The sequence below is a fragment of the Pecten maximus genome, chromosome 2 (assembly GCF_902652985.1).
Source record: "Pecten maximus chromosome 2, xPecMax1.1, whole genome shotgun sequence".
Taxonomy (NCBI): domain Eukaryota; kingdom Metazoa; phylum Mollusca; class Bivalvia; order Pectinida; family Pectinidae; genus Pecten; species Pecten maximus.
The window spans coordinates 47,953,800-47,979,496 of record NC_047016.1 but is presented as its reverse complement, the minus strand read 5'-3'; the positions used below and the strand labels follow the sequence as shown (position 1 = coordinate 47,979,496).

Sequence of the window (25,697 nt, the reverse complement as noted above, 5' to 3'; positions counted from 1 at the left end):
TCAAACCAAAACTTAATCAGTCAAATTTCCAAAAGAAATCTTTTTCGGGAAACAAGAAAAAGTGTACCAATCATCCTACGGTCTGTGAGCGTCAGGGCCGTGGGTTACGGATGGTGAAACTTACTCAGCTAGGATTAACTGAAAGTCCATGACTGGTTTTAAAAGGACTCCACTCCCTATCAATGTGCCAGTTAATCATTGTGCTTATTGGTTTAAACAAGGTTATACACTCCAATTTGAAAGTGTCAAAATCAGCTCGTTTACTGCAGTATGTGCATGTACTGTATATGCTACAAAATGTTGGTTGAAATAAGATACAAAAAGAGTTTTTATCTCAATTTTGAATTCTTTCCTCATTTTAAGCTGTTTTGCCCCTGGAGAAGTGCATTGCTTTGACAACAGAGTATACAAGCCAAAGAAAGGCGTTTGGACAGCCCATCCTTAACAACCAGGTTGTCCACTTTCGTCTTGCTGAGCTAGCCACAGAAGTGGAGGCTCTCCGGTCAATGCTGTATCGTGCAGTTGGTAAGTATATGTTTCACAAAAATGTAAAACAAGATTATTTTTCATGAGCACAAAGTTTGAATTTTTTTTTAAAAAATCATATAAATTTTACAGTGTTCTGATAATCATTTTTATGTGCTAATTTTAACCCATCATCAGATGGTGGGCTATTCAAATTACCTTGTACATGTGTCCATAGTCTGTTGTCTGTCCGTCGGTTGTCCATTCATAACAATCGCGATTTCCCAAAGCTTTTACAGATCTTTCTCTTATTTCATAATTAGGTTCTCCTTGGTCCTTAGTTATGCATTATAAATTGTAAGACTGATTGGGAAATTAAATGGCTGACAATGGCAGATTTTTTATGATTTTGACAGTTTATGTTTCCTTATCGCTATTTCTTACAAAGTTCTTCATGGATCTTTCTCAAATTTTACCTGTTGGTTCTTCTTTTTCACTAGTTCTGAATGATACATTTTGAGACCATTTGGAAAACACGATCTCAGAAAGCTTTTCTGTATCATTGACCTTTCTCAAATTTCACAGGTAAATTCTCCATGGTTTCTAGTTGTGTTTGAATAATTTGGCCAACAGACAGTCATTTTGACTTTTGACAGCTGACGTTTGTTATGACTATAATCTCTGAAATTCTTCCTGTCTTGGGTCTTTCTCACATTTTGCATTTGGTTTCCGCTTTCCCCCGGTCAGTTGTGTATATGTTTCATATTGATACTGATTGGAAAATAAAATGCCCAACAGGTGGCCATTTTGAATTTTTGTTCAGTTTAAGTTTGTGAATGCTACATCTTAGAAAGTTATTCATGAATAATTTAATTTTGCTTGTAACAAGCATTTTCATTGGCTCAAAAAAATTATGTTATCTCATAACATAAAAAAAAAAAACTGTGACGTCAGCGGAGTTATCGTTGTTCACCCAAGTTTTTTTGTGTTATTGCTCAATAACGTAAAAAAATATATTACAGTTAACCCTTAAATATTTCTTGATTTTCATTTAGATTTCTCTTGTATAATTAGTAGGAGTTTAACTACATAACCATAACTACATATTTCTCAGAAAGTTCTTGATAGATTTTTCAGATTTGTTATGTTGACTCCACTTGTTTTCAAATGAATAAGAGAAAGAAGAGATAAGCAGAGAAAAGATCAGTCTTACATCCAATAAAAAGTCATCCAATGGTGGGAGCCAAGATCCCTCTGGAATCTCTTGTTTAAATAATTAGATTGGTTATGATCAGTCAAAGGCATTTCACTAAATGGAAGACTATCTTATCTTTGCTATAAGTTGTCAGTGATATTGTGCATTCCTTGGTTTTTCCAGGTCAATACATTGAAGGTAACGATGTGACAATGCTGGCCTCCATGTGTAAGCTGAAGAGTGGACGACTGGCCCGAGAAGTCACTGATGGGTGTCTACTGTATTGGGGAGGCATGGGCTTCACTAACGAAGTTCCAATTAGCCGATTTTTCAGGTTTGTGTCAGAATGATATTTAGCCAAATTTGTGCTCCAGAAATAAATCATACATGTATATATGTGGTAACCAAAAATAAAGAATTTCTATCCATAGTAGGTGCTGGAGAAAATACAGCTTATGCACAGTTTTGAATTAAATCACTTATCTTTGGGAGGTTCCTGTCGGACAAACCTTGATTCCTTCTATAGGGTAGATATTTTGCTGCAAAATTAAGCCCTTGACACACAAGTATATAAGCTAAATATGGTTATATTACACAGTAAGCAAGTTGATTACATAATGAGTTAAAACTTACACTAGCTTATTAAACATAAAACCAGGTTTCATTGTCACGTGTATAAGAATAGGAATTATTTAAATATGAATTAGTCCAGTCCGTCATCAGTCCTGTCCAATTTATCCTGCTTCCACTGATCAGATTTTGGGATAGGAACGTGTGCAGTGGTAAATCTGTCGATAGATTTAAAGCCTAAATTAGAATATTGTTAGTTTGGTTTTGACTTACTGACCAAAAAATGATCCTTCGACTGAAATTAATTAAGAAGTAATTAACGACGATTTGTGTATTGTTGCAGGATATACAACTACGAAGAGAATATTTTGCAATTAAATTAATAACGAAGGCCATTTGCATAGCAAACGTGGTAGAATTTGAAATAAATCTCTTAGTTTATATATATAATTATCTCTCATACACTGTGTAAGATATAAAATCTCTAAATAGTGATATCCATTGTATGTCTCATTTTAATTAATAATTAATATACATGTAATAAATAATTGATATGCTGATGTATGTTCAAGATATTTAGTGTTTATATTCTACTATGTTGTCATATAAACAGGTCGTTAATTTCACTATGTTGGTATGTAAACAGGTCGTTAATTTCACTTTGTTGTTATGTAAACAGGTCGTTAATTTCACTATGTTGTTATATAAACAGGTCGTTAATTTCACTATGTTGGTATGTCAACAGGTTGTTAATTTCACTATGTTGTTATGTAAACAGGTTGTTAATTTCACTATGTTGTATGTCAACAGGTTGTTAATTTCACTATGTTGTTATGTAAACAGGTTGTTAATTTCACTATGTTGTCATGTAAACAGGTTGTTAATTTCACTATGTTGTATGTCAACAAGTTGTTAATTTCACTATGTTGTTATGTAAACAGGTTGTTAATTTCACTATGTTGTTATGTAAACAGGTCGTTAATTTCACTATGTTATATAAACAGGTTGTTAATTTCACTATATTGTTATGTCAACAGGTTGTTAATTTCACTATGTTATGTAAACAGGTTGTTAATTTCACTATGTTGTCATGTCAACAGGTTGTTAATTTCACTATGTTGTTATGTAAACAGGTCGTTAATTTCACTATGTTATATAAACAGGTTGTTAATTTCACTATATTGTTATGTAAACAGGTTGTTAATTTCACTATGTTATGTAAACAGGTTGTTAATTTCACTATGTTGTCATGTCAACAGGTTGTTAATTTCACTATGTTATGTAAACAGGTTGTTTATTTCACTATGTTATGTAAACAGGTTGTTAATTTCACTATATTGTTATGTAAACAGGTCGTTAATTTCACTATGTTGTTATGTAAACAGGTTGTTAATTTCACTATGTTATGTAAACAGGTTGTTAATTTCACTATGTTGGTATGTAAACAGGTCGTTAATTTCACTATGTTGTCATGTAAACAGGTTGTTAATTTCACTATGTTATGTAAACAGGTCGTTAATTTCACTATGTTATGTAAACAGGTTGTTAATTTCACTATGTTGGTATGTAAACAGGTCGTTAATTTCATTATGTTGTCATGTAAACAAGTTGTTAATTTCACTATGTTATATAAACAGGTTGTTAATTTCACTATATTGTTATGTAAACAGGTTGTTAATTTCACTATGTTGTATGTCAACAGGTTGTTAATTTCACTATGTTGTTATGTAAACAGGTTGTTAATTTCACTATGTTGTTATATAAACAGGTTGTTAATTTCACTATGTTGTCATGTAAACAGGTTGTTAATTTCACTATGTTGTCATGTAAACAGGTCGTTAATTTCACTATGTTGTTATGTAAACAGGTTGTTAATTTCACTATGTTATATAAACAGGTTGTTAATTTCACTATGTTGTTATGTAAACAGGTTGTTAATTTCACTATATTGTTATGTAAACAGGTTGTTAATTTCACTGTGTTGTTATGCAAACAAGCTGTTAATTTCACTGTGTTGTCATGTAAACAGGTTGTTAATTTCACTATGTTGTATGTCAACAGGTTGTTAATTTCACTATGTTGTCATGTAAACAGGTTGTTAATTTCACTGTGTTGTTATGCAAACAAGCTGTTAATTTCACTATGTTGTTATGTAAACAGGTTGTTAATTTCACTATGTTGTTATGTAAACAGGTCGTTAATTTCACTCTGTTGTTATGTAAACAGGTTGTTAATTTCACTATGTTGTTATGTAAACAGGTTGTTAATTTCACTTTGTTGTATGTCAACAGGTTGTTAATTTTAACTATGTTGGTATGTAAACAGGTTGTTAATTTCACTATATTGTTATGTAAACAGGTTGTTAATTTCACTATGTTGTATAAACAGGTTGTTAATTTCACTATGTTGGTATGTCAACAGGTTGTTAATTTCACTATGTTGTATGTCAACAGGTTGTTAATTTCACTATGTTGTATGTCAACAGGTTGTTAATTTCACTATATTGTTATGTAAACAGGTTGTTAATTTCACTATGTTGGTATGTTAACAGGTTGTTAATTTCACTATGTTGTATGTCAACAGGCTGTTAATTTCACTTTGGTTAATTTTCATTGCAGGGATTTCCGACTGCTGTCCATCGGGGCAGGGGCCGATGAAGTAATGCTCTCAGTCATATGTAAATACATGGACACTTTACCAAAAAATCCAAGCAAGTCCAAATGATCACAATGACTGTGGATTCCATTAAAAGAAGGAATATTGGCAAACTGTGATTTATTGAGTAAGGTACTTCCTGCTGAGAAACTGTTATGTGTCTAATACATGTTTGTGTTGTTGATTTCATTCTGTTATTTGATTGTCCACAAACAAAACTCAATCTAACTTGTGATATTAAACAGTTATCAATGTCTTATTTATATAAAAACTTTAACAATTATAGAAAGTTAATGATTAATGGCGCATTTGGTTCATGCAATATTAGGTTAACATTCGTTTTCTAGCTGTCTTAACTCTTTCCGTATTTTGTGTTCTTTCTGGATTCCATACTGGAAGTAGTTATTAGGCTTGCCCCCGGAAGTTGAACCAAAATGGCAGAGACTACATGTGCATTTTTGGTGTATTGTTTTTTTCATATAGAAACTGGGCCGCGGTGGCCGAGTGGTAAGGTGTACTGATACTTTAACACTAGCCCTCCACCACTGGGTTGCGAGTTCGAAACCTACGTGGGGCAGTTGCCAAGTACTGACCGTAGGCCGGTGGTTTTTCTCCGGGTACTCCGGCTTTCCTCCACCTCCAAAACCTGGCACGTCCTTAAATGACCCTGGCCGTTAATAGGACAATAAACAAAAACAAACCAAACCAAACCAAACCAAATCATATAGAAACACAAAAAAGATAGTGTTGTCATTTAAGGATTGAATCTTGATTTTTTTGATTTTTTTCGAATAAAATGTCGGTCTAGATATTAATGTCTGGAAGCTTGTGCAAGTCAAAATGCGGAAAAGCCCGAGGAGTTCCGGATTGTGCATGTCTAGTCGGTCGAGTAAAATAGTCCGCAATATAAGGATTAAAAACAGCATTATTTTGTCAAAATAGAAGTATTAAGCATATCTGGTCTTTCATAAAATACAAGAATACATTATCAATTTGATAACTTGAATAATTATTCCATGTTGATAACAACAATGTAGAAAAGGTGAAATATTTCCGCGGAAGGATTTTAACCTTGTATTCATACGCACTGATCAGTGTTAATCTGGTCAAATTCATGAGCAAATGAAACAGATTAAGTTTGGTAGTTTCATTGAGCCCAACTTGAGTAGAAATTGAAATATTGTACTTTGAGAAATTTTTAATTGAATTAAATCCAGATGTCCCATTGACCAATATGCAATGTACTGGATAATGACTCCTGAAGTGAAAATGTAGCAAAACACCATATTGTTAACATTAACAACATATGAAGAAAATATCATCTATTACTCTGATGGAAAACAATAATGTAACCTGAATTTAATGAACACAAATTAACAACTAAAATATTTGTTTTGAAAGTCCTGAACACCTTTTATATGCACCATTGTATTGGAAAATTGTATGTGTCGGGCGCTGTTTTCAACAAATCAACTCTTAAATGACGTCAGCTTTGCCTGACAACTATAGTCAACAGTGGGGAAGAGGGAGAGAAGCAGAGCTTGAAATTATTTTGATTTTAGTTGACATCGATTAAGAGGGAGCACATTTTGCTGTTGACGTTATGGAAAGTGTTAAACATCTAATGCTTTGACAGGAAGTAAAATAGTCTTGTGTGCATTATGGGAGGTTTTTGGTAGCATGCTGTAAGTAAAATCATTGTTATTTTAAATACTCAACAATTGGCGAAATCTGAGATGACCAAATGTAATCTTATTTTTCACATAGCAGTTTGACTTATGCCTCTCCACAGTTCTTGTTCTGATTGTAGATGAAATATTGAGTAAGACTGAGTGAGATCAAATACTGTACTCAACCATATATAGAGTTATCGCCCTTTATTCTGCGATATTGGGCTGAATCCTTTTCTGTCATTCTTCCAACTGTTGTGCTCTGAGCAGTGTCTTCTGAAAAATTATAACTGGTAAAATTTGGGTCCTTAACAACAAATACATACATTGTATATCTGGGATATAGAATTTCTTTTATTATTTTAAATTTTAATGCATGATTTTGACTTACTTCCTAATTCAAAGAAGTCAAATAAGTAAAAAAAAAAGTTCAAACAGCATTATTTACTCTGTAAAACAATGAAGTCTATCCCAATTTTTCTTCAAGTTTTTCTTACCAAATTCGATTACATTTCACACAACAGTTATGGAACTGTTAAAATAAAAGTGCCAGGAAAAAAGCGCACAATCAACCATCCCAGGTGCTCTGAAATACATATATAAATAAAAATGTAGGCTGGTTATGGCTTTCATAGCAACATACATGTACACTGTCAATCCAAAATTCGGTTGTTCAGTAAGTACTTGTATAACATTTTATCATCACTTGAATTATCCATGACTAAAGGATTATTACAATGTATTTGAAACCATAAGTCCAAGAACATGATTTCTTTCATGTAATGCACGAACATCTTTGTGACAGGACAGGACTGTCCACCATTTGTACAAAATTGTAACATTGATGCATACAATCATGAAAATTGTATACAGTATTATTTATTAATATGATACCAGATAATTGTAACTATAGCCAAGAACTTTTTTAAGAAGAATGTTTTTGAGTATCACAAATCTAAGAAATAAAATACATGTGATGCATTTTAATGCATGTTGATGATGTATTTGTCAGTATGAATAAACTGTTGACAAAGAAAACGTAATTGATTACTTTCTGATATTGATGACTTCTGTTTTAAAATATCTGACCCAAAGATAAAAATAAGTTCACATGGATCAACGTTTACTCAGTCAAGAATACCGAAGAAATGGAGAATCTCGTCGCCAAATGTTTCAGTGTTGCATTTTACAGAAGACTCGCTGTGTTCTCCTGCCGTGTGAACCTTCATTCACAATTTACTTCAATAATTTTAGCTCACGTGATTCAAATGATCAAATTGAGCTCATGCCATGTCTTGGCGTAAGTCTTGTCCATCATCTATGCGTCATTAATTTCTTAAAACGGCTTTCAGTAGAAGCACCATAACAGGGAAGGGAAATCAAATTGATGCAAATAATGGGCCTGGAATGGGTTTGTATAAGTTTGAAAACTTGTGCCCAATCCATTTGTGTATATTTATATCGGGTAGATCCACAGGTACCCATTTCAAAATGAAAAGCGTTCTGGGCCATTTAATATCCTGTATGACCCCAGGCCCATGAGCCGCTGCATTGGTTGCACACTCTCTTGTACATTGCATTGATCAGGATATCGGCCCACCTTGTTGGTATATAAAATGTTTCATTCTTCATCTAGCACCAACATGAGCTGATCTCTAGTTTTGATTGAAGAGTTGGCCAACATATGCACCCTCCTATCTAGAATGAATGGTCATACGTATCCTGCCTACACTGCTCGACAATGTCAGAAACTGTTCGTCCGTCGTCCAGAGCTACGTTATCGCAGCTACCTCCTATTACTCTTTCATAAATGCTCTAGATTTACCAGGGACATGTCGGATCAACTGGAACTTATAAGACTCGATCTATGACATTTTTTTTTTATTTCCGTAAAACGGACAATTTCTTATTGCGTTTCATTTGACCTTTTCAGTTTATTCTGCTAAAATATTACTTTGTACATCTAAATACGTACATGTTCATGTATTATATGATACATCTATAAATAGTACATGTATTATATGATACATCTATATACGTACATGTTCATGTATTATATGATACATCTATAAATAGTACATGTATTATATGATACATCTATATACGTACATGTTCATGTATTATATGATACATCTATAAATAGTACATGTATTATATGATACATCTATATACGTACATGTATTATATGATACATCTATATACGTACATGTATTATAGGATACATCTATATACGTACATGTATTATATGATACATCTAAATACGTACATGTATTATATGATACATCTATATACGTACATGTATTATAGGATACATCTATATACGTACATGTATTATAGGATACATCTAAATACGTACATGTATTATAGGATACATCTAAATACGTACATGTATTATAGGATACATCTATATACGTACATGTATTATATGATACATCTATATACGTACATGTATTATATGATACATCTAAATACGTACATGTATTATAGGATACATCTAAATACCTACATGTATTATAGGATACATCTATATACGTACATGTATAATATCATACATCTAAATACGTACATGTATTATATGATACATCTAAATACGTACATGTATTATAGGATACATCTAAATATGTACATGTATTATATGATACATCTATATACGTACATGTATTATATGATACATCTAAATACGTACATGTATTATAGGATACATCTAAATACGTACATGTATTATTGGATACATCTAAATACGTACATGTATTATAGGATACATCTATATACGTACATGTATTATATGATACATCTAAATACGTACATGTATTATAGGATACATCTATATACGTACCTGTATTATATGATACATCTAAATACGTACATGTATTATAGGATACATCTATATACGTACATGTATTATATGATACATCTAAATACGTACATGTATTATATGATACATCTATATACGTACATGTATTATAGGATACATCTAAATACGTACATGTATTATATGATACATCTATATACGTACATGTATTATATGATACATCTAAATACGTACATGTATTATATGATACATCTATATACGTACGTGTATTATATGATACATCTAAATACGTACATGTATTATATGATACATCTATTTACGTACATGTATTATAGGATACATCTAAATACGTACATGTATTATAGGATACATCTAAATATGTACATGTATTATAGGATACATCTAAATACGTACATGTATTATAGGATACATCTAAATACGTACATGTATTATATGATACATCTAAATACGTACATGTATTATTGGATACATCTAAATACGTACATGTATTATAGGATACATCTAAATACGTACATGTATACATGTACATGTATTATATGATACATCAATATACGTACATGTATTATATGATACATCTAAATACGTACATGCATAATATGATAAATTATGTTCCTCTAGCAATTTTGTAGCACGTACGTGTTTTGGACGAAATTTCTTAATTGTATCTGTTCCATAAAAAGTACCCTATACCAGAGACATGTACATATATATATCTATATATGTCTCTGCCTATACCCGTATACGCGTAGTATTATCTGTAGTTGTGATCATGGCCAGCGTCATTTCAATTTGTGGGATTTACATATAAAAAGTTTTTGTAGCGTAGCAATTTACAAGTGTTTGTTTGCAGTTATTGTAACAGAGGGGACGAAGGGAGGTAACTCCGTCAAAGATTTACTCCCGGCAGATCAGAAGCACAGGCGCTTGCATAGGAAATGTGATTTAAAAAAAAAAAATGATTTGACAATGGTATGTGTAATCTGTTAACAGTACACATACCACTGATATCATTTTTTTTAATTCTCATTTTCTATGTAAGCGCCTGTGATCAGAAGGTGTAAATTATAACGCGCATTTTAATATGAAGTTACAGTGTTTAATGATACGTCGGGAACATTGGAGTGAGTGAATAATATATAAAAATGACGTTGCCTTATCTATCGGATAACATTAATTATGCCTGCAAGTAAAAAATAAAGGTAATTTTAATGAGCATAAAAGGATTCCAAGTGATTGTACAAAAAAATGCACACAATTTCAACAGATGACCGCGCAAACAGCTTCAAGCTAGTTATACTGATTTCTATGCTTGTAACTAAGCGCTTTTTATTATTTTTTATTTTTTTTTATTATTTTTTTTCCTCATTTAAATATATATGATGTATTGTATCTAGCCTTTTCGAAATTCAGCTATACAACATATATGAAGGTACTTGTGATTATTAGGAATTTATCAGGAATGTTGAACAACAGTCACTAAAATTTAGTTTCACGATCAGACACGAGAATAATACATTTTACATCGCCATGTATATCTCACCATTCTCTCGAAGTCCCTTCACAACTCGCAGTTGATCATAAACGTACTTTCTCATATTACACTTAAAACTACTGAGAGACGTTTCAGGGTTCCTGTGTATTCACCAAGATATCGTATAATTCTCATCCCATATTGGTGTTAAATACATAACATTCATGCATTTACAGCATAAACATTTGCCAAAATTCAAAATAATTAGTTTTAGATTAAATTAACACCATATTGAAGAAATCACAGGGACCTGTCAAGAATGATCAATCACGGTCTCTCTGAATAAAGTATAATTTATAATATGTATGTACATTGTAGACCGTGAGATTGGAATTCGTGCCGGCCCTTGTGATCCAAAATCAGTGAGACCCGCCGTGACCTGAATCGAGACACGTCAGTCATTTTGACAAATTACCCTTGGTCACGTGCACCTTGGCTTAACCCGGAATTGACAGAATCGAGAACATGACATGACATAAGTTTAGTTAGGGGTTTGAAATTGATGAAAGTTAAATGCAACATATTTCGCCTGTGGTCTACTGGCTAAATTGAAGGAGACCGAGTAACATATTGTTCGTACTAATCATCGGTTGCATCACATGTCCGATATCACACAATACTAATGTTTACATATAACAGGTCACGTGATAGCGCTTCAAGTTAAAATCTTGATAACAATACAGACTATACATATGTACGTAGATTAGCCATTGTTTTCACCCAAATTTATCTGTATCCTGATGGCTATTTGTGGATTTAACGCATTCAGATATCTTAAATAGGAACGTATACTTTTAAAACTAGAAATCCGAAACCGCTAGTAATCTTTCTAGACCCAAATCATCGGTGACTGTGAATGGATACAGAAATGTATCTAAACGAACTACAACCACTTCACACAAAGATCCTGGTCAACAATACAAGCGTGTGATGTATGTTAATTGGTACTGCTGCTGACAATATCATCGAGATGTCTCAACACTCGGCCACATTGGAATGTAGTATTTGTATGTCGGATTTCAACGAACCTCGATTTCTCAGTTGTTTTCACTCTTTCTGCACTCCCTGTCTGGAACCCATACTACGGAAGTGGTCTAGGAAAGGAAGCTTTCCTTGCCCAATGTGTAGAGCCGAAATAGTTATACCTCCCGAAGGAGTGAATGGATTCCAAAAGAACTTTTACGTGGCACAACCAAAACCTAAAGCCAAAACGACTGTGTACAAGACACCAGAAACTGATTTCCCGTGCGAAATTCATTCCACGCACACGGTTTACATTTACTGCATACCATGTAAACAAAAATTGTGTGTTAGGTGTAAGGAGGAACAGCACGTGGACCATGATGTGGAATATATCTCGGTTGCTTCCGAGAGGGAAAGGCTCAAAATGGCAGAGGTAACTAAAAATGCCCAGGAATTCCTCGGATCTGTTGAGGAAACACTGGCTAATGCTCACACTGAATATTCTCGGATGACTAAAGAAATAACATCGCTGAAACTATCGGCGCGTGACCATGCTGAGAAAATGAAGAATGCAATTGATAAAGACCTTCTTGCGTTAGGAAAGCATCTTGATTCCGAAAGAAGAGCAAGGAAGAAAAAACTGCAGCAATTCGCTTTAGAAATGGACGACAAGAGGAAATCAGTCGCCAGTGTCATTCAAAAAAGCAGTGCAACTGTCATGAACGAATCAGAGATCGATATTCTAGATAACAGTCGTTCTATCATGAATCGATTCCTTAGCCTCGTTCGAGAACGCATAGAATATCCTCGCGAGGAATACTCCTTCCAACCACGTGAAATACCAAATCTTGGAAGCAGGGCTATTGGTGATGTGTTAAACCAATCTATGTCGGCTATAAGTGTTTCGATTCCAAAACGAGTCCTTTACGTTCCTATGTTCGAGGTCAAGGCCATATCTTCATTTAAGACCTTGAGCGGTGAGAACAAGGTGACGAGTATTGCGCCCATTTCCAGCACGCTAGCATGGATCTGTTACAATAACGGTAAAACAATTTACCTGTGCAACAAGGATGGCGTCGAAAGGAAACGAATAGCACTTCCAGGAAAAGTAGCGGATATTTCTGTCAGTCGCGAAGGAAATCTAACGATAACTAGTCACAATGGCAACTTCATTTGGCAAGTTGACAAGACATACACGGGAATAGTTCGCGAAGACACATTTCCTCATAAACCGCGAGATATATGCTCGAGCACCAATGGTTTATACGCTACATTCATTGTATCTGCGAATCTTCTGAACTTTGATATGAAAGCAAAACTCGTAAAGTTCGACGGAGATATGTCAAGTGAAAAGGAAATCCCCATCACAGAAAAGGATGACAACATCCTCAAATCTCCCAGGGGGATATCCGAACATGCGAATGGAGATTTGTTGATAGCCAATTATTGTGGAAACAACTACTATGAGATCGTTGTATTTTCGCCTAGCTTGCAGATTCTTGGGAAATTTAAGTGCGAGACATCGGAGACGACGGATGTTTTGAAGCCGGCAGCTATTTGTTGTGACGTGTTCGGAAATACATTTGTGTCCGATTCAGATAAAGGGAGAATATTTCTAATGGACAAGCAACGAGATCGATTTCGACCATTTCTTGGACCAGAACATGGTATAACATGTCCAGGAGCAATCGCCGTTGATGGAACGGACCATCTGTGGGCGAGCAATTCCGATACGGGGACAGTAACAGTGTTTAGGTACATGAAATGACTCGATAGCAGTACATGTGTCAATAACTGTTACTTTTATGTACGGACGGTTGGACGCAGGGCTACATGTACGTGCCCAATTGGTCACTAGCTGGAGCCCTGGCACTGTGCTGTTTCCTTGAACATGGTACCTGAACTTCACTCTGTTTTGTTCCATAAAACTCAGAAGTTAGTGCATGGTAGGACAGTGCAAGAAATGTATGTTAGCTGTTGTCACCAAAAGAAATGGCAGCTCCGGCTGAGACAGTATGCACCTCAGGGAGTTGAGAAAGACATGCATTAGCTGGTTGCGAAAGGCCCAATAACCGCCGATAATAATTTGTGAACTGTTTTAAGACGGCTTTGATTCTGTGATATAGCGGTGTATGAAACCTCAAATTATTATTGATTATATTATGTCGCAGCTGACACGCTATATTTTGTACATACAAATGTAGAGAAGATCTTGCATGTATTGTGTTGTGGTGCGTGGAATAGGTTTTTGAAGTGGTTAATATATGAAGAATGGTAAACAGAATCCTGATAATTAATCACCGGTAGTAGCTTATTTTCTGCTCAATATTCAATTTTATAATCGGCTCAATTTTGGGTTTACAAAATGCTTACAGAATTGAACGGAGTTCTGAATATTAATCTTTATCATAATATTGCTGATAATTTCAGTGACAAATTTTAATTAGAAAAATAACACAGACACAATGTTTGTGTTTAAATCACCCTTGATTGATCGTCTTGAATTTGATGTGTTTTATTATTATTATTATTACAAGCTTACCGGTTATAAGTATTTATATATCAAAGTATTTAAAATGCTGAAGTATCCATCCACGTAAATATGGTATATCATATACACGTCTCTTTCAGAAGGTAGAAAGTTGTAGTAATCCAAACGAATCAGTCATGGATATATTTATTATGAAGTGTTTACAAAGGGATACGATAGTAACGTGACCCTGGGGTCAGGGTCTGCTGAGAGTAGCCAGATCACACCAGCAGACCAGTCAACTTTAAACAAAGATGCACCCTGTACATGAGAAGTGAAAATATACTTGACCGAACTATCCCGTGAAGCAATTAGACTATGGTTGAGAAGATGAATTATTTATATGACCATGCTTAGGGCCGTTCTCAAATATCGGCCCATTCTCAACTTAAAATCTGAGAATTGAGAATTAAGAAGTTTTGAGAAAGCCGAATTTTGAGCATATGCTTGAATTTAAGCATGAATTTTAAGAAGTTTCGTGAAAGCGGGGCCATATCCGTAAACTGTAAAACGAAAGTAGGTCTTGTCCAACTACATATAGATTACGATACGATAGCTATGAATTAAATCAGTGCTACTTTCCATTGTAATTTAGCACAATCGTGTCTCAAAAATTGCGAAAATAATCCGGTAATGTTCAATGGTCTTCTGTTTTTATTATCGTCGCGTTTTCTGGGTCACGTTATATTAACCGACGCCACGAAATGTCATACAGCTAATGGGCCGAAGCGTTATCCACTCCAAACCTCCACTTATCGACTATAGATGCCTGATTCTATAGCATGTGGGCTTTCTACGTCATCAAATTCATTTCCCGCGAAATTACTGAGAAATCTAAAACAATTCTTTAAATGAAATGAAGCGAAATAAATAAAAAACGTCTAAATAAAAGCATCGTGATCAGTATTGAGTACAACGTTAAAGTTCATTGTAAATAATTGCTTCTATTTGCTAACCTAAAGCATAAGTAATTTAAATCAAAATATTTTAAAATCCATATTTCGTTTCTATTATAATCTTAAAATTTGTATCACAAGATCATTTAGAGGCTTTGCAGTACTTACTCTTCCAAACGCACAAATGCTTTGATTTTAACAAAGATGGCGACCTGAAGCTGCGAGGCGGTTTGGATTGGAATTAAATTGCGTATATTTCGGCAAGTAAACATCGTACAATGTTCCCGTATGGTCAGATCATCTAATTTTGTCATTATGTATTTTGAACAGTTGTTGTTTAGTCGCTACGGTCATTAACATAAAAATTCGGATTATTATATAAATACTTATTTAATTATCATTATCGATATTTGTTTTTATTAAAGCTGACAAATTTAAACATTACACGTTTATCGGTAGTTTCTATGAAACTAGTGGTAATGATAGACGTGAATTACCCCGATTGACCTCATGTCGTCATGAAAATGAAGTCATGAACAGTGACATATACCAATTGTTATGAACTTCCGCCTCTCCACTGGTTAAATCGAGACATATATGTATTATATAGCCACCTACACTGAAGTTAACAAGTGCATTGTTCTAAGTCTAATGTGTTTGTGACTGATAAAAAGTTAGTACACACACACACATATATATACATGTTTATATACATTATCACTTACATGGCCCCGAAATAAAATGATGAATATTCTTCGCATGATTTTGTTCTGGTTATTTATTTGTTTATTTATCTACATTTATAGTATATTCAGTCATTTATTTTGTTTTATGGTTTTATTATCATTATTATCAAACGACGATGTTTAGTGAAGTCTAAATTCCACACAGTGAAATACCTCCTTATGTGTACAACGTTATATACGTATGTATGACAGATATGATAAACTATGCTAGCTACAATGTACATTGTAGTCACAAGTCACCCACACTAATATCAAGATAACACTTGAATGCACATACTAGTATAGTACTTGGAGTTTCCGTCTATCAAGAAAGAATCTAGTGCACAGGTCACTGTACCGTTGACAGACGATGAATGAAAGCCAAGAGAAGAAAATTTCGTCACCATCCGTAGGGCGTCGCAGATGGAGGGGCTATATCGTCATAGTGGGAGGTATACTGGTACACCTGTCCCTCGGAACGGTCTACACGTTTGGTAAGTGTTACAGTAAACTGTCTACCTCGGCATGTATGTCTCATCTTAAATTTCATTGGGCTTACTTACAACCGATTGGTGACTGAGGCAACTTTTATATTGAAGCGACTGTTATACACATATATTTACATTTGCTCCGCATTTCCCCATTTACACAATGCTAAGAGGCAGTTGCCACCATACGCCTATAACACCCAGTGCCTCAGGCTATAACACCCAGTGGGTCATGTGACATTAAAAAAGGCGGGATTTTTGTTTTTGTTGATTCAGTTTTTTTCAAAGTTGACGGAAATGGTAAGACAATGTAAATATAAGTATTGAACAGTGGTTTTAAAACCGCTGTTCATTGCTTAAATGGCGTTTATATGATGACTGTGTGGCATACAGAAACTCATGTGACATTTTTGCATTTTTTTGACGACCTTTGACGAATTATAAAAGATGCGTTTTTAAAGCGTATTAATGACTGCTGTCCGACAAATATTCCGACCGCGATTATTCTGTGATCCGACTTATAGGGACAAAAAGAGAATACCAGACGACTTGTTCCAACGGTCTTAGGCAAAGTCGATACGAAAATAAGCATGAATTAATTTGCTTACTAGTCTTCATAATCTTCTATTGGTTGCTATGTATTTGTCAGGCCTTCGATCGCATTTTTCAAGTCTGCTAATAAGACCTTTCAAGTGGGCTGTTGAAGACTGGCAATTGAAAAATTCTTGTTAGAGAATAGGCAAAGACCGAACATATATAATTGTGTAACAAGCTGTAAAGTTCAAATTATGAAGTCTGGCCAAGAATCGCAATGATTGGCCTTTCGGTCGTTTGGTAAGAGACCAGCTTAATGAAACTGAATGGTATGCTCATCTCAATTTACATATTTGCCATTTTGTGAATGAACCTGTAACACCAAATATTTATTTTGACTTTTTTAATCTGATCCTGAAATGAAACTTCTGATGCTTATATGATTTGATAAAATAAAACATAAGTGAAAATGAGATGTTTATGTATTTTGATTAGGTAGAATAGTTCTTATTATTCTTAGCTGTGGTTACACTTATATTGGCCAGACTTAGTTTATAAAAAGTGATGACTCTGTCTATAGGCAGGCTGATGCATCTAATGAAACTGCAAAGATATCAAACAAGAAATAATTTTAATCCTTACTTTGTTTCGGTTTTAATTACATATCTGCATTTTGCATTTACCGCTACACTGACCAATCACATACTTCATCTTGACAAAAAACGCCACCTGTCGCGTCATATCGGGGCAAAAAGAATATTATACGGCTATGCCGAAAAAAGTTCTTACGTATTCATAACCCACGATCCTTAGGAATGGATAATCGTCACTACTGTCGAAGATCTTAATAAGGAAAACTTATTCTCAGCAAACGTGTGGATGATATCATCATGACGTGTAAAGTTATTCTTTATCGCAAATCCATACTCGTGTTATCGAAAGGAGACGGCATGCTCTCCACTTTCACACTACAAAGCTATCGCGCTCACCAAAGACAACTACAACCCAGACAACTATAGCCTAGGTTATTTGTCTCCAATCTTTCAGACTCGTATAACTTACACTTCGGTGGCCATGACAACATTTTAAGTTAGAGAAATGAAAATAATTTCTGCCTGCGCTGGGGCTTGAACGAAAAACCTCTGGTTCTTTTTAGTGAGCATCATGTTGCTGAGCTAAAGGAACCACGGAACCAAATGATTTCCCATAGACGATAATGTTAACGTTTACCACTGTCCTGCCCAAATGGAGTTTCCAACGATGGTCTACTAGCCAAGACCGTCATCTCGGAAACCTGTAAATGGAATGATTTAAAATTCTACCAACTTTTTTTTATATGGGGGCCACCATCTTGTATTGAATTCAGCACCAAAACTTCACCTAAATTTACAACAAAATACACCCTTACATGTAATTTACTCCCCCTGAAAAAACAGACTAGAAAAAAATTAACTTTTTTTCTATATATTTACATCTACATGTATTGCCCAGCCCACTCATAAAACTTTGGAAACTTCTCTCACCTAAATATCCAATCAGTAGGCCCCGATGCATTCATCTTCGTATTAAATCTTCCGCCCAAACGGGGAAAACCAAGAATCTAATTTTTATTTGGTTCTGTGGTCCCTATAGGGAACATCCCACCAACCTGAAAAAGCTTACAATTGTACATACCCCGGTATAATTGTATGATAACTGCAATATGAAATTCTTTTGATCTAGGAAATATGACCCCTTACATGACGTCCTACATGAGGAAAAAGAATGTGTCTGCTGAGTTGACGTATGCGGACAGTCTATGGATTTCGGCAGTTGCCACAATGGGACAGGGAGCTAGTGTTTTCATTGGCGGGATTCTACAGAGAAAACTGGGAACAAGATTGACTACACTGCTTGGCGGATGGATATCAAGGTAAACGCCTGATATACACTTCATGATCCAAAATTAAAGTATAGTCTCTATGATAAAGACTTTAATAGGAATTTGAATATCGTTTGCTTTCAAATACCTATTTGTTTTTTTTATCTCAGTCACTGTCATGTAGGACAGGCATGTCCTGTAGAAATCACAGGTAAAATGATGCATGTGCATTTCATTAATGTTTACCTTCAGACGGCATTGGTGGCTTAGGGCTTCGATCTGACATAATCAATATTGTCATTCTGAGTAAAGCATTACAGTTTTCATTTCATTTTTATTTTACAAAGCATTGATACTTGAGGACAGCAGTTAAGCGTATAGCTTCTTTTATTCCATGATTAGTAATATTAAGGATACTGTTTAGCCAGATGAGCTTAATGTCACTTTACAGATTAAGCCATTGTCTTGCGTTTCACCGCTGACGTAATTTACGTTACATATTTTTGATACATATTTTATCCTGCAACTGCCACCGCATTGTCGGAATACATCCACCATATATATTTTTGCTGTATACGTATTCGGCAGTGACGGGAAACAGCTGTATTTCGGAATCTTAGCACGTGCATCATTTCGACTGACCTTCTTCAAGTGAAATAACATATTTGGATTATTGTTGATACCGTTTCACTTCAAAATGCTGTTTTTTTTTATTTTATTTTTTTTTGTGACTATTGGAGGATAAATAGAATACATGGCCAGTGTCTTAGAATATAAGCTGTATCATTGGCTCGGGACATGATACAGCTTATATTTTAAGACACTGACCATGTACTCTCTATAAACATGTAGCTGCTTGCTCATCCTTTCTTGCTTAGATAAGACATGCCATTCTCATAGCAGAGCCACACTGCGACGGGGCAAATGCTAGATACAGATGCATTATACCTGATGGCTCCATATGGTTGCGTCTCTTCTTTAGCTTATATATCTATACTCCTCCTTTTTTATTTCAAATTAGCGCCGGTGTGTTATTGACCTACTTTACCATAAAGTCCTCCTTTGGTCTGACGGCTCTCACATATGGCGGCCTGTTTGGCTTTGGAGTAGGCATCGCTTACGCTTCCCCTATGGGATGCGGGATGAAGGTATAGTGAAATACATTGGTTTGTGAAGATTGATTTCTCATTAGTAATTAAAGTCAAATCATCCTCCAGGGAAGACATTGTGTTTCATTGTGCCACTTGTGTATTTACGAGGGTTGATTGATATGTTGTGAGCCTTGTATTGAAGGAGGTACTCAAGGATGTTCTTTTTAAGTCCTACCATTCTCTGACCATATAGTGCCGTGTACCCAAGGACTGGTCTAATTTGGTTAGTCTATATCGACGAGGTTTCACTCTAAAGTAAACAAGACAAGCGGCTTTTGCAAAATGGAAAAAAATTGGTTAGGGTCAATCAGCCCTCGTTCTAAGTGGCTTTTGCACTGAACATCAGACGAAAATCCCATCGCATACAGTAACATTCAATGGTCATAAACTACATTGTACACGTGTAACTATGACGTAACGTATTCGTATGCGTGTGCAGTGTATATGAAATATTATACGAGTCTTCATTACATTCGGTGCATGTACTCATGAAAGAGCTAAAATAACAAAATTTAGACCAGCCTCCATGGGTTTCTTGTTTAACTTTATTTTTTGAAAAAAAAAGTCATGCAGCTGGAGAGTCGTTGCCAGGTACTGACCGTAGGCCGGTGGTTTTTCTCCGGGTACTCCGGCTTTCCTCCACCTCCAAAACCTGGCACATCCTTAAATGACCCTTGCTGTTAATATGACGTTAAACAAAATAAACTCAAACCAAACCATAAACCAAACTATTGAAAAACTCCAAAATTTTCTATTTAAATTCATTCTAAATCTGAATCTAAAATGATAAGCCGTTTATTCTGTGTCAGTGGTTGCCTGATAAAAAGGGGCTGGTGAATGGCCTGGTGGTGGCTGGGTTCGGTGGTGGAGCATTTGTATTTGATCAGGTACAGACAGCTTACCTCAATCCGTCCAACTTGGTGGCGAATAAGGCAGCTGGTCATGACAAGTGAGTATGAAAATACAGAGGAATATATTAATTGTCGCCATGTTTAAAATATGTTTTTAAATAAAGACTTAGCTATATAACATGTATAAGGGATGATTTTATAAAACTCTAAATACAAATCAAATGGTGAATGGGTAAATTATAGATGTACAATTCAATAGACCTTGTGTTAAAGTTAAAATTTGACTGAACCGTTTAAAGTGCAAAAGCACTGGTTTTTTTCTGAAACACGGAATTTAAAGAATGCGATACTTAGAGAAGACATTAAACTCATAATTGTGGAATTAAGGTATTTGTGATTCAGAAATGTAAAATTCAGAAGTGTTAGAGTCACAGAAAACATTCGATGACGAAACATTCGGAGAAAAAGATAAGAGATTTTCCGAGATGTGCATTATTACGGTTTTAGATTCAGAGATGTAGGAGTTTACCTGTTAATAGATGACTTTCTGCTGTACAGATATTTTGACCAGGACAGCATACTAGACAGGGTACCCTCAATGTTTCTAATACTGGGAGGATGTTACGCCGCCATGCAGCTTATCGGGGTCATCTTGTTAAAGGATCCACCGGAGGGAGTGAGTAATCCTTGCAGGATAAAAAAAGGGATATTGAACGGTTTCCCGTTTAATTTAACATATATTTCACGAGTATGACAGAATATCGATATTTTCACGAGTGCGAAGCCCGAGTGAAAAATATCGAAATATTCTGTCATACGAGTGAAATATATGCTATATTAAACGGGAAACCATTCAATTTTCTTTTTATTGCATTTCCTATACTTAATCAGTAATGACATCATTTTGAATGGACTGATCAACGTGATTTAAGCGTTTTATGCTGTTATCGGAGAATCCGTGCAGGATAGCGTCAAGTGAATATTTTGTCAAAAACTTGTATGAATATTTCAGAAACACAGCAAAATAACCAATTAATCTATCTTCGCTTCGATTGGAAAAATGGGCAGGTCTCAATGAGTTGAATACAAAGGTTCGCTCTGATTGGTCAAAAACGAAAAACTTATATTGTCACTGCACAATCTTATGTTTTCACTGCTCATCGCTGCAGTGAAAATATAACTTTTATTAGTTTGATAAATTTCTATATTTCACTGTCAAAAACGCAATAAATCATTATATACAAATATATACAGCTAAATTAACATTAAAGTCGTTACAAATGCATACTACTCAAAATGATTAGTAACAAACGCATTAATATCCAGGGCTGAAATCGAAACAAATGTACAATTGTATTTATATCAAAGATTAAAATTTGTTGTAAATTGCAATGACAATGAGGAATTGAACTAGTAACATTTGTATTAATATTAACCATATAAATTGGAACAAAGACATCAGTTATATTATAAATGCTTGTATTGATTTATTGATAAAATGGATAACCCTGTGTCTATTATTCATGTGATATGCATATCTTTTCATATTTAGTATTATATCTGTCTCGATTTTTTTGGTGTATTTTAAGCTTAACGAACAGATCAATCGCAACGACGAGGAAACACGACTGATATCGTCGATGTAAGTAGACTAACTGATGCAGTATAGTATAATGTGATTCAGTCATATTCTATTTAGGCTTGTCATCACCAATTAATTTTATGTATGATCTGAATACATGCAGGTGTGATAGGGAATGATACTGGTGATGGCGACATTGATGCAGTTTTACTTAAGACACCACTCACACTGTGTCAGTGTTTAACAAGAAAATATATATATATATAATAACATTACTTCTAAAATAAGATCACCAATGAAATCAGGTTACTGTTGAAATTCGGTTACCGCTTAAGTCTAAACGCAAGATAAAGTAAACGAGTGACAAAGTCACTGTTGAAGTAAAGTTACCGCTAAAATAAGATCACCACTAAATTAAGGTTACCCTTGAAATATGATTACCGTTTAAGTAAGGTTACCACTAAAATAAGGTAATCGCTAAAATGAAGTTATAACTAAATAGAATATATAGTGCTAATAACTTATAATGCGAACTTAGGATGGTAAGGTGTTAATCAGTATGTGTGTGTATTATGCGTGTGTGTGTATATATAAAGGAGATGGTGTTGCGGGGCAAGGGGACCGTGCAACAGGACAGAAGTCTACGTAGTTGTGATGGTCAGACAATCGATAATGTTCACGCGCACAGCACTAGCAAGGTTAGAGGTCGGGATGATGGCTAATTAAACTACCTATAAATACAAAGTGCTGTTTTGAACAGTTTTAGAGTTTTACAATAGTTGTATAGCTTCAGTTTGGGAGTTTACCTGTAGTTTAGAGTTTTATTCCGTGCCTAATTTGAGGATTTACATAGAATCAGATAGCTCCTAACTTGAATGGATACTGTACGTGTATTTTGTTGTGTGAATGATTTCGGACGGTTGTGTGAATTATGGAGTAAAGGACCTTGGATTTTTTACACGTTGTGGATTATCTTTATCAAGCCGTGGACATAATAGATGTGAAAACTTATTTCCTTTTTGTATGTTGTTTATCGTACCACATTTTCATCCTAACGAATCGTCACGTTCCGTCAGTACGTACGGAGAGGGCGTTACAAATGCAAGATAGGGAAACCGATAAAATTGCCGCTACAATAAGATCATCGCTAAAATATAGTTACCGCTGAAATAAGGTTTTCATTAAAATAAGATAAACTCTGTAAGAAGATAATCGCTGTTACCATTACGTTTAATCTTGAGCATTTTTTACATAGTTTGATGAGATGTACCACAAGTAGCCACGTGTCATTTCGAACTAGATATTATATTATACCAAGTTCGTTAAGTTGTGAGCGTGTGATTTTCTGATATAATCTTTGTATATATTGGTACATGTACAACAGAGCAAGTGTAGATGTGAAGAATACCGACTTGGCCCCAAGACAGGTCCTGAAGAAGAAGGCTTTCTATATGCTTTGGTTTCTCTATTTGTTCAATGGACAGGGTATCCAGTTTATATCGTCTCTGTATAAGGTGAGTATAGGGACAGGTTGTACAGTGGGGGTGCTTTATTATACAAAATAGTGATGCAGCTAAATTATTGGGAAATACTGAAATAGTTGGCTGGCTAAAGGAAGCCAAACCTTGTGATGAACGCCGTATCACTTTCACCATATCGTCTTGTTGGAATAGTATAAACCTTGTCTGGAGGTTGGTGATAAGAACAAGTCGTTATTGTAACGAATAATAATTTTGAAGGCAAAGTCTCAAAAATGTAGACTTCGATAGAAACCACCTTTAAAAATAAGTTAGGAAATAAGAAGGTATGGAGTATCCCGCTTTAACGACTACAACCGCCATACCAAATTCTTTAAATGTCACGTTCTCAAAAATAGAAGCGGGAATGGTGACAACTCATGGTTTGGTTTGATCATCACTTTACAGTGTTGTACCACAATGTCGCATATTCTTATTTTCACACCCGTATTATTGTCTATAATTATATCACTTGATTCCTTATACAATTTAATGAGAATTTGAATTTGAAATCAATTACAGCAAAGACAAGCGCTTCTTATTTTATGATGTGTTAACACATATTTCACTGTTAACATATATTTCAGTTAAAATATAGTTCAATGTTAACATATATTTCACTGTTAACATATATTTAACTGTCAACATATATTTTATTGTTAACATATATTTCACTATTAACATATTTTCACTGTTAACATATATTTCACCGTTAACATATATTTCACCGTTAACGTATATTTCACTTTTAACATATTTTTGATTTTCAACATATTAAGGTATATTTCACTCTTAACATATATTTCACAGTAATGTTTTGTAATATAGTTTTCTATGATAGTTACATTCCTTGAAATTAAAAACAAGACATTTCAAAATCATAAATCTTCAATTTCATCTGTTGGTCTGTACGGCAAACATATGATTAACGTCAAATTTATTCTTGAAATATCAAATAAATCTGCAATGATATATACATATAATCAGATTTTAGATCTATATATTGGAAAGAATTGAATTATGTAACCAGTCTTAGCGGCTTTAGTGATACGATATTTCGATATACGATATTTATCCAATGAACATATTTTACGTGACTACTGTCAATATTTCAGACATATGGACAAACGTTTATTAAGGACGACCGTTTCCTGGCCATTGTTGGTTCATTGGCTGCTGTATGTAATGGCGGAGGACGGATACTTTGGGGCTACCTGGCAGATAAGTTCTGTTTCAAGGTTAGATACTCTGCCGATACTGCATAAGTATCGAATTGTTATATTCTGTGAATATTGTCAACTATTGACGAGTTGTGTACATGGAGTGAACCACTAAGTAAACAATGATTTATGTCTCTTTATAACTTAACATTAAAAGTAGCCTCTATGACGTCCTGTGTGATGATCTATGACATTACATTACATGTAGCCTCTATGACGTCCTACATGGTGATCTATGACTTTACATTACAGGTAACATATATGACGTCATGTGTGATGATCTATGACTTTACATCACATGTAGCCTCTATGACGTCCTACATGATGATCTATGACTTTACATCACATGTAGCCTCTATGACGTCATAGATGATGATATATGACTTTACATTGCAGGTACCGTCTATGACGTCATGTGTGATGATCTATGACTTTACATTACAGGTACCTTCTATGACAT

At 34.6% G+C, this 25,697-nt stretch overlaps 3 protein-coding genes across 4 annotated transcripts in view; all 3 read left to right on the top strand.

Annotated features, from left to right (window-relative positions):
* Positions 1-5,315, top strand: part of LOC117322315 (probable acyl-CoA dehydrogenase 6) — a 32,507-nt gene extending 27,192 nt beyond the window's left edge. Inside the window, exons 7-9 of the mRNA XM_033877169.1 lie at positions 364-525; positions 1,844-1,994; positions 4,849-5,315. Coding sequence (XP_033733060.1) covers positions 364-525; positions 1,844-1,994; positions 4,849-4,954 — 419 coding nt within the window. The 3' untranslated portion in view covers positions 4,955-5,315. The remainder of the gene's footprint in view (positions 1-363; positions 526-1,843; positions 1,995-4,848) is intronic.
* Positions 5,316-11,675: 6,360 nt separating this feature from the next.
* On the top strand, positions 11,676-14,409 carry LOC117322313 (tripartite motif-containing protein 2-like). Its single transcript, XM_033877167.1, has one exon. It carries the CDS (start codon positions 11,854-11,856, stop codon positions 13,648-13,650), a length of 1,797 nt encoding a protein of 598 aa, XP_033733058.1. The 5' UTR covers positions 11,676-11,853; the 3' UTR covers positions 13,651-14,409.
* A 1,867-nt stretch (positions 14,410-16,276) lies between these two features.
* Positions 16,277-25,697, top strand: part of LOC117322312 (oxalate:formate antiporter-like) — a 33,183-nt gene continuing 23,762 nt past the window's right edge. Inside the window, exons 1-8 of one of the 2 annotated variants that reach the window (XM_033877165.1) lie at positions 16,277-16,527; positions 18,778-18,967; positions 19,938-20,064; positions 20,877-21,016; positions 21,477-21,594; positions 22,508-22,560; positions 23,885-24,014; positions 25,133-25,255. In XM_033877165.1, coding sequence (XP_033733056.1) covers positions 16,404-16,527; positions 18,778-18,967; positions 19,938-20,064; positions 20,877-21,016; positions 21,477-21,594; positions 22,508-22,560; positions 23,885-24,014; positions 25,133-25,255 — 1,005 coding nt within the window. In that variant the 5' untranslated portion in view covers positions 16,277-16,403. The remainder of the gene's footprint in view (positions 16,528-18,777; positions 18,968-19,937; positions 20,065-20,876; positions 21,017-21,476; positions 21,595-22,507; positions 22,561-23,884; positions 24,015-25,132; positions 25,256-25,697) is intronic. The other variant, XM_033877166.1, reaches the window with a different exon arrangement.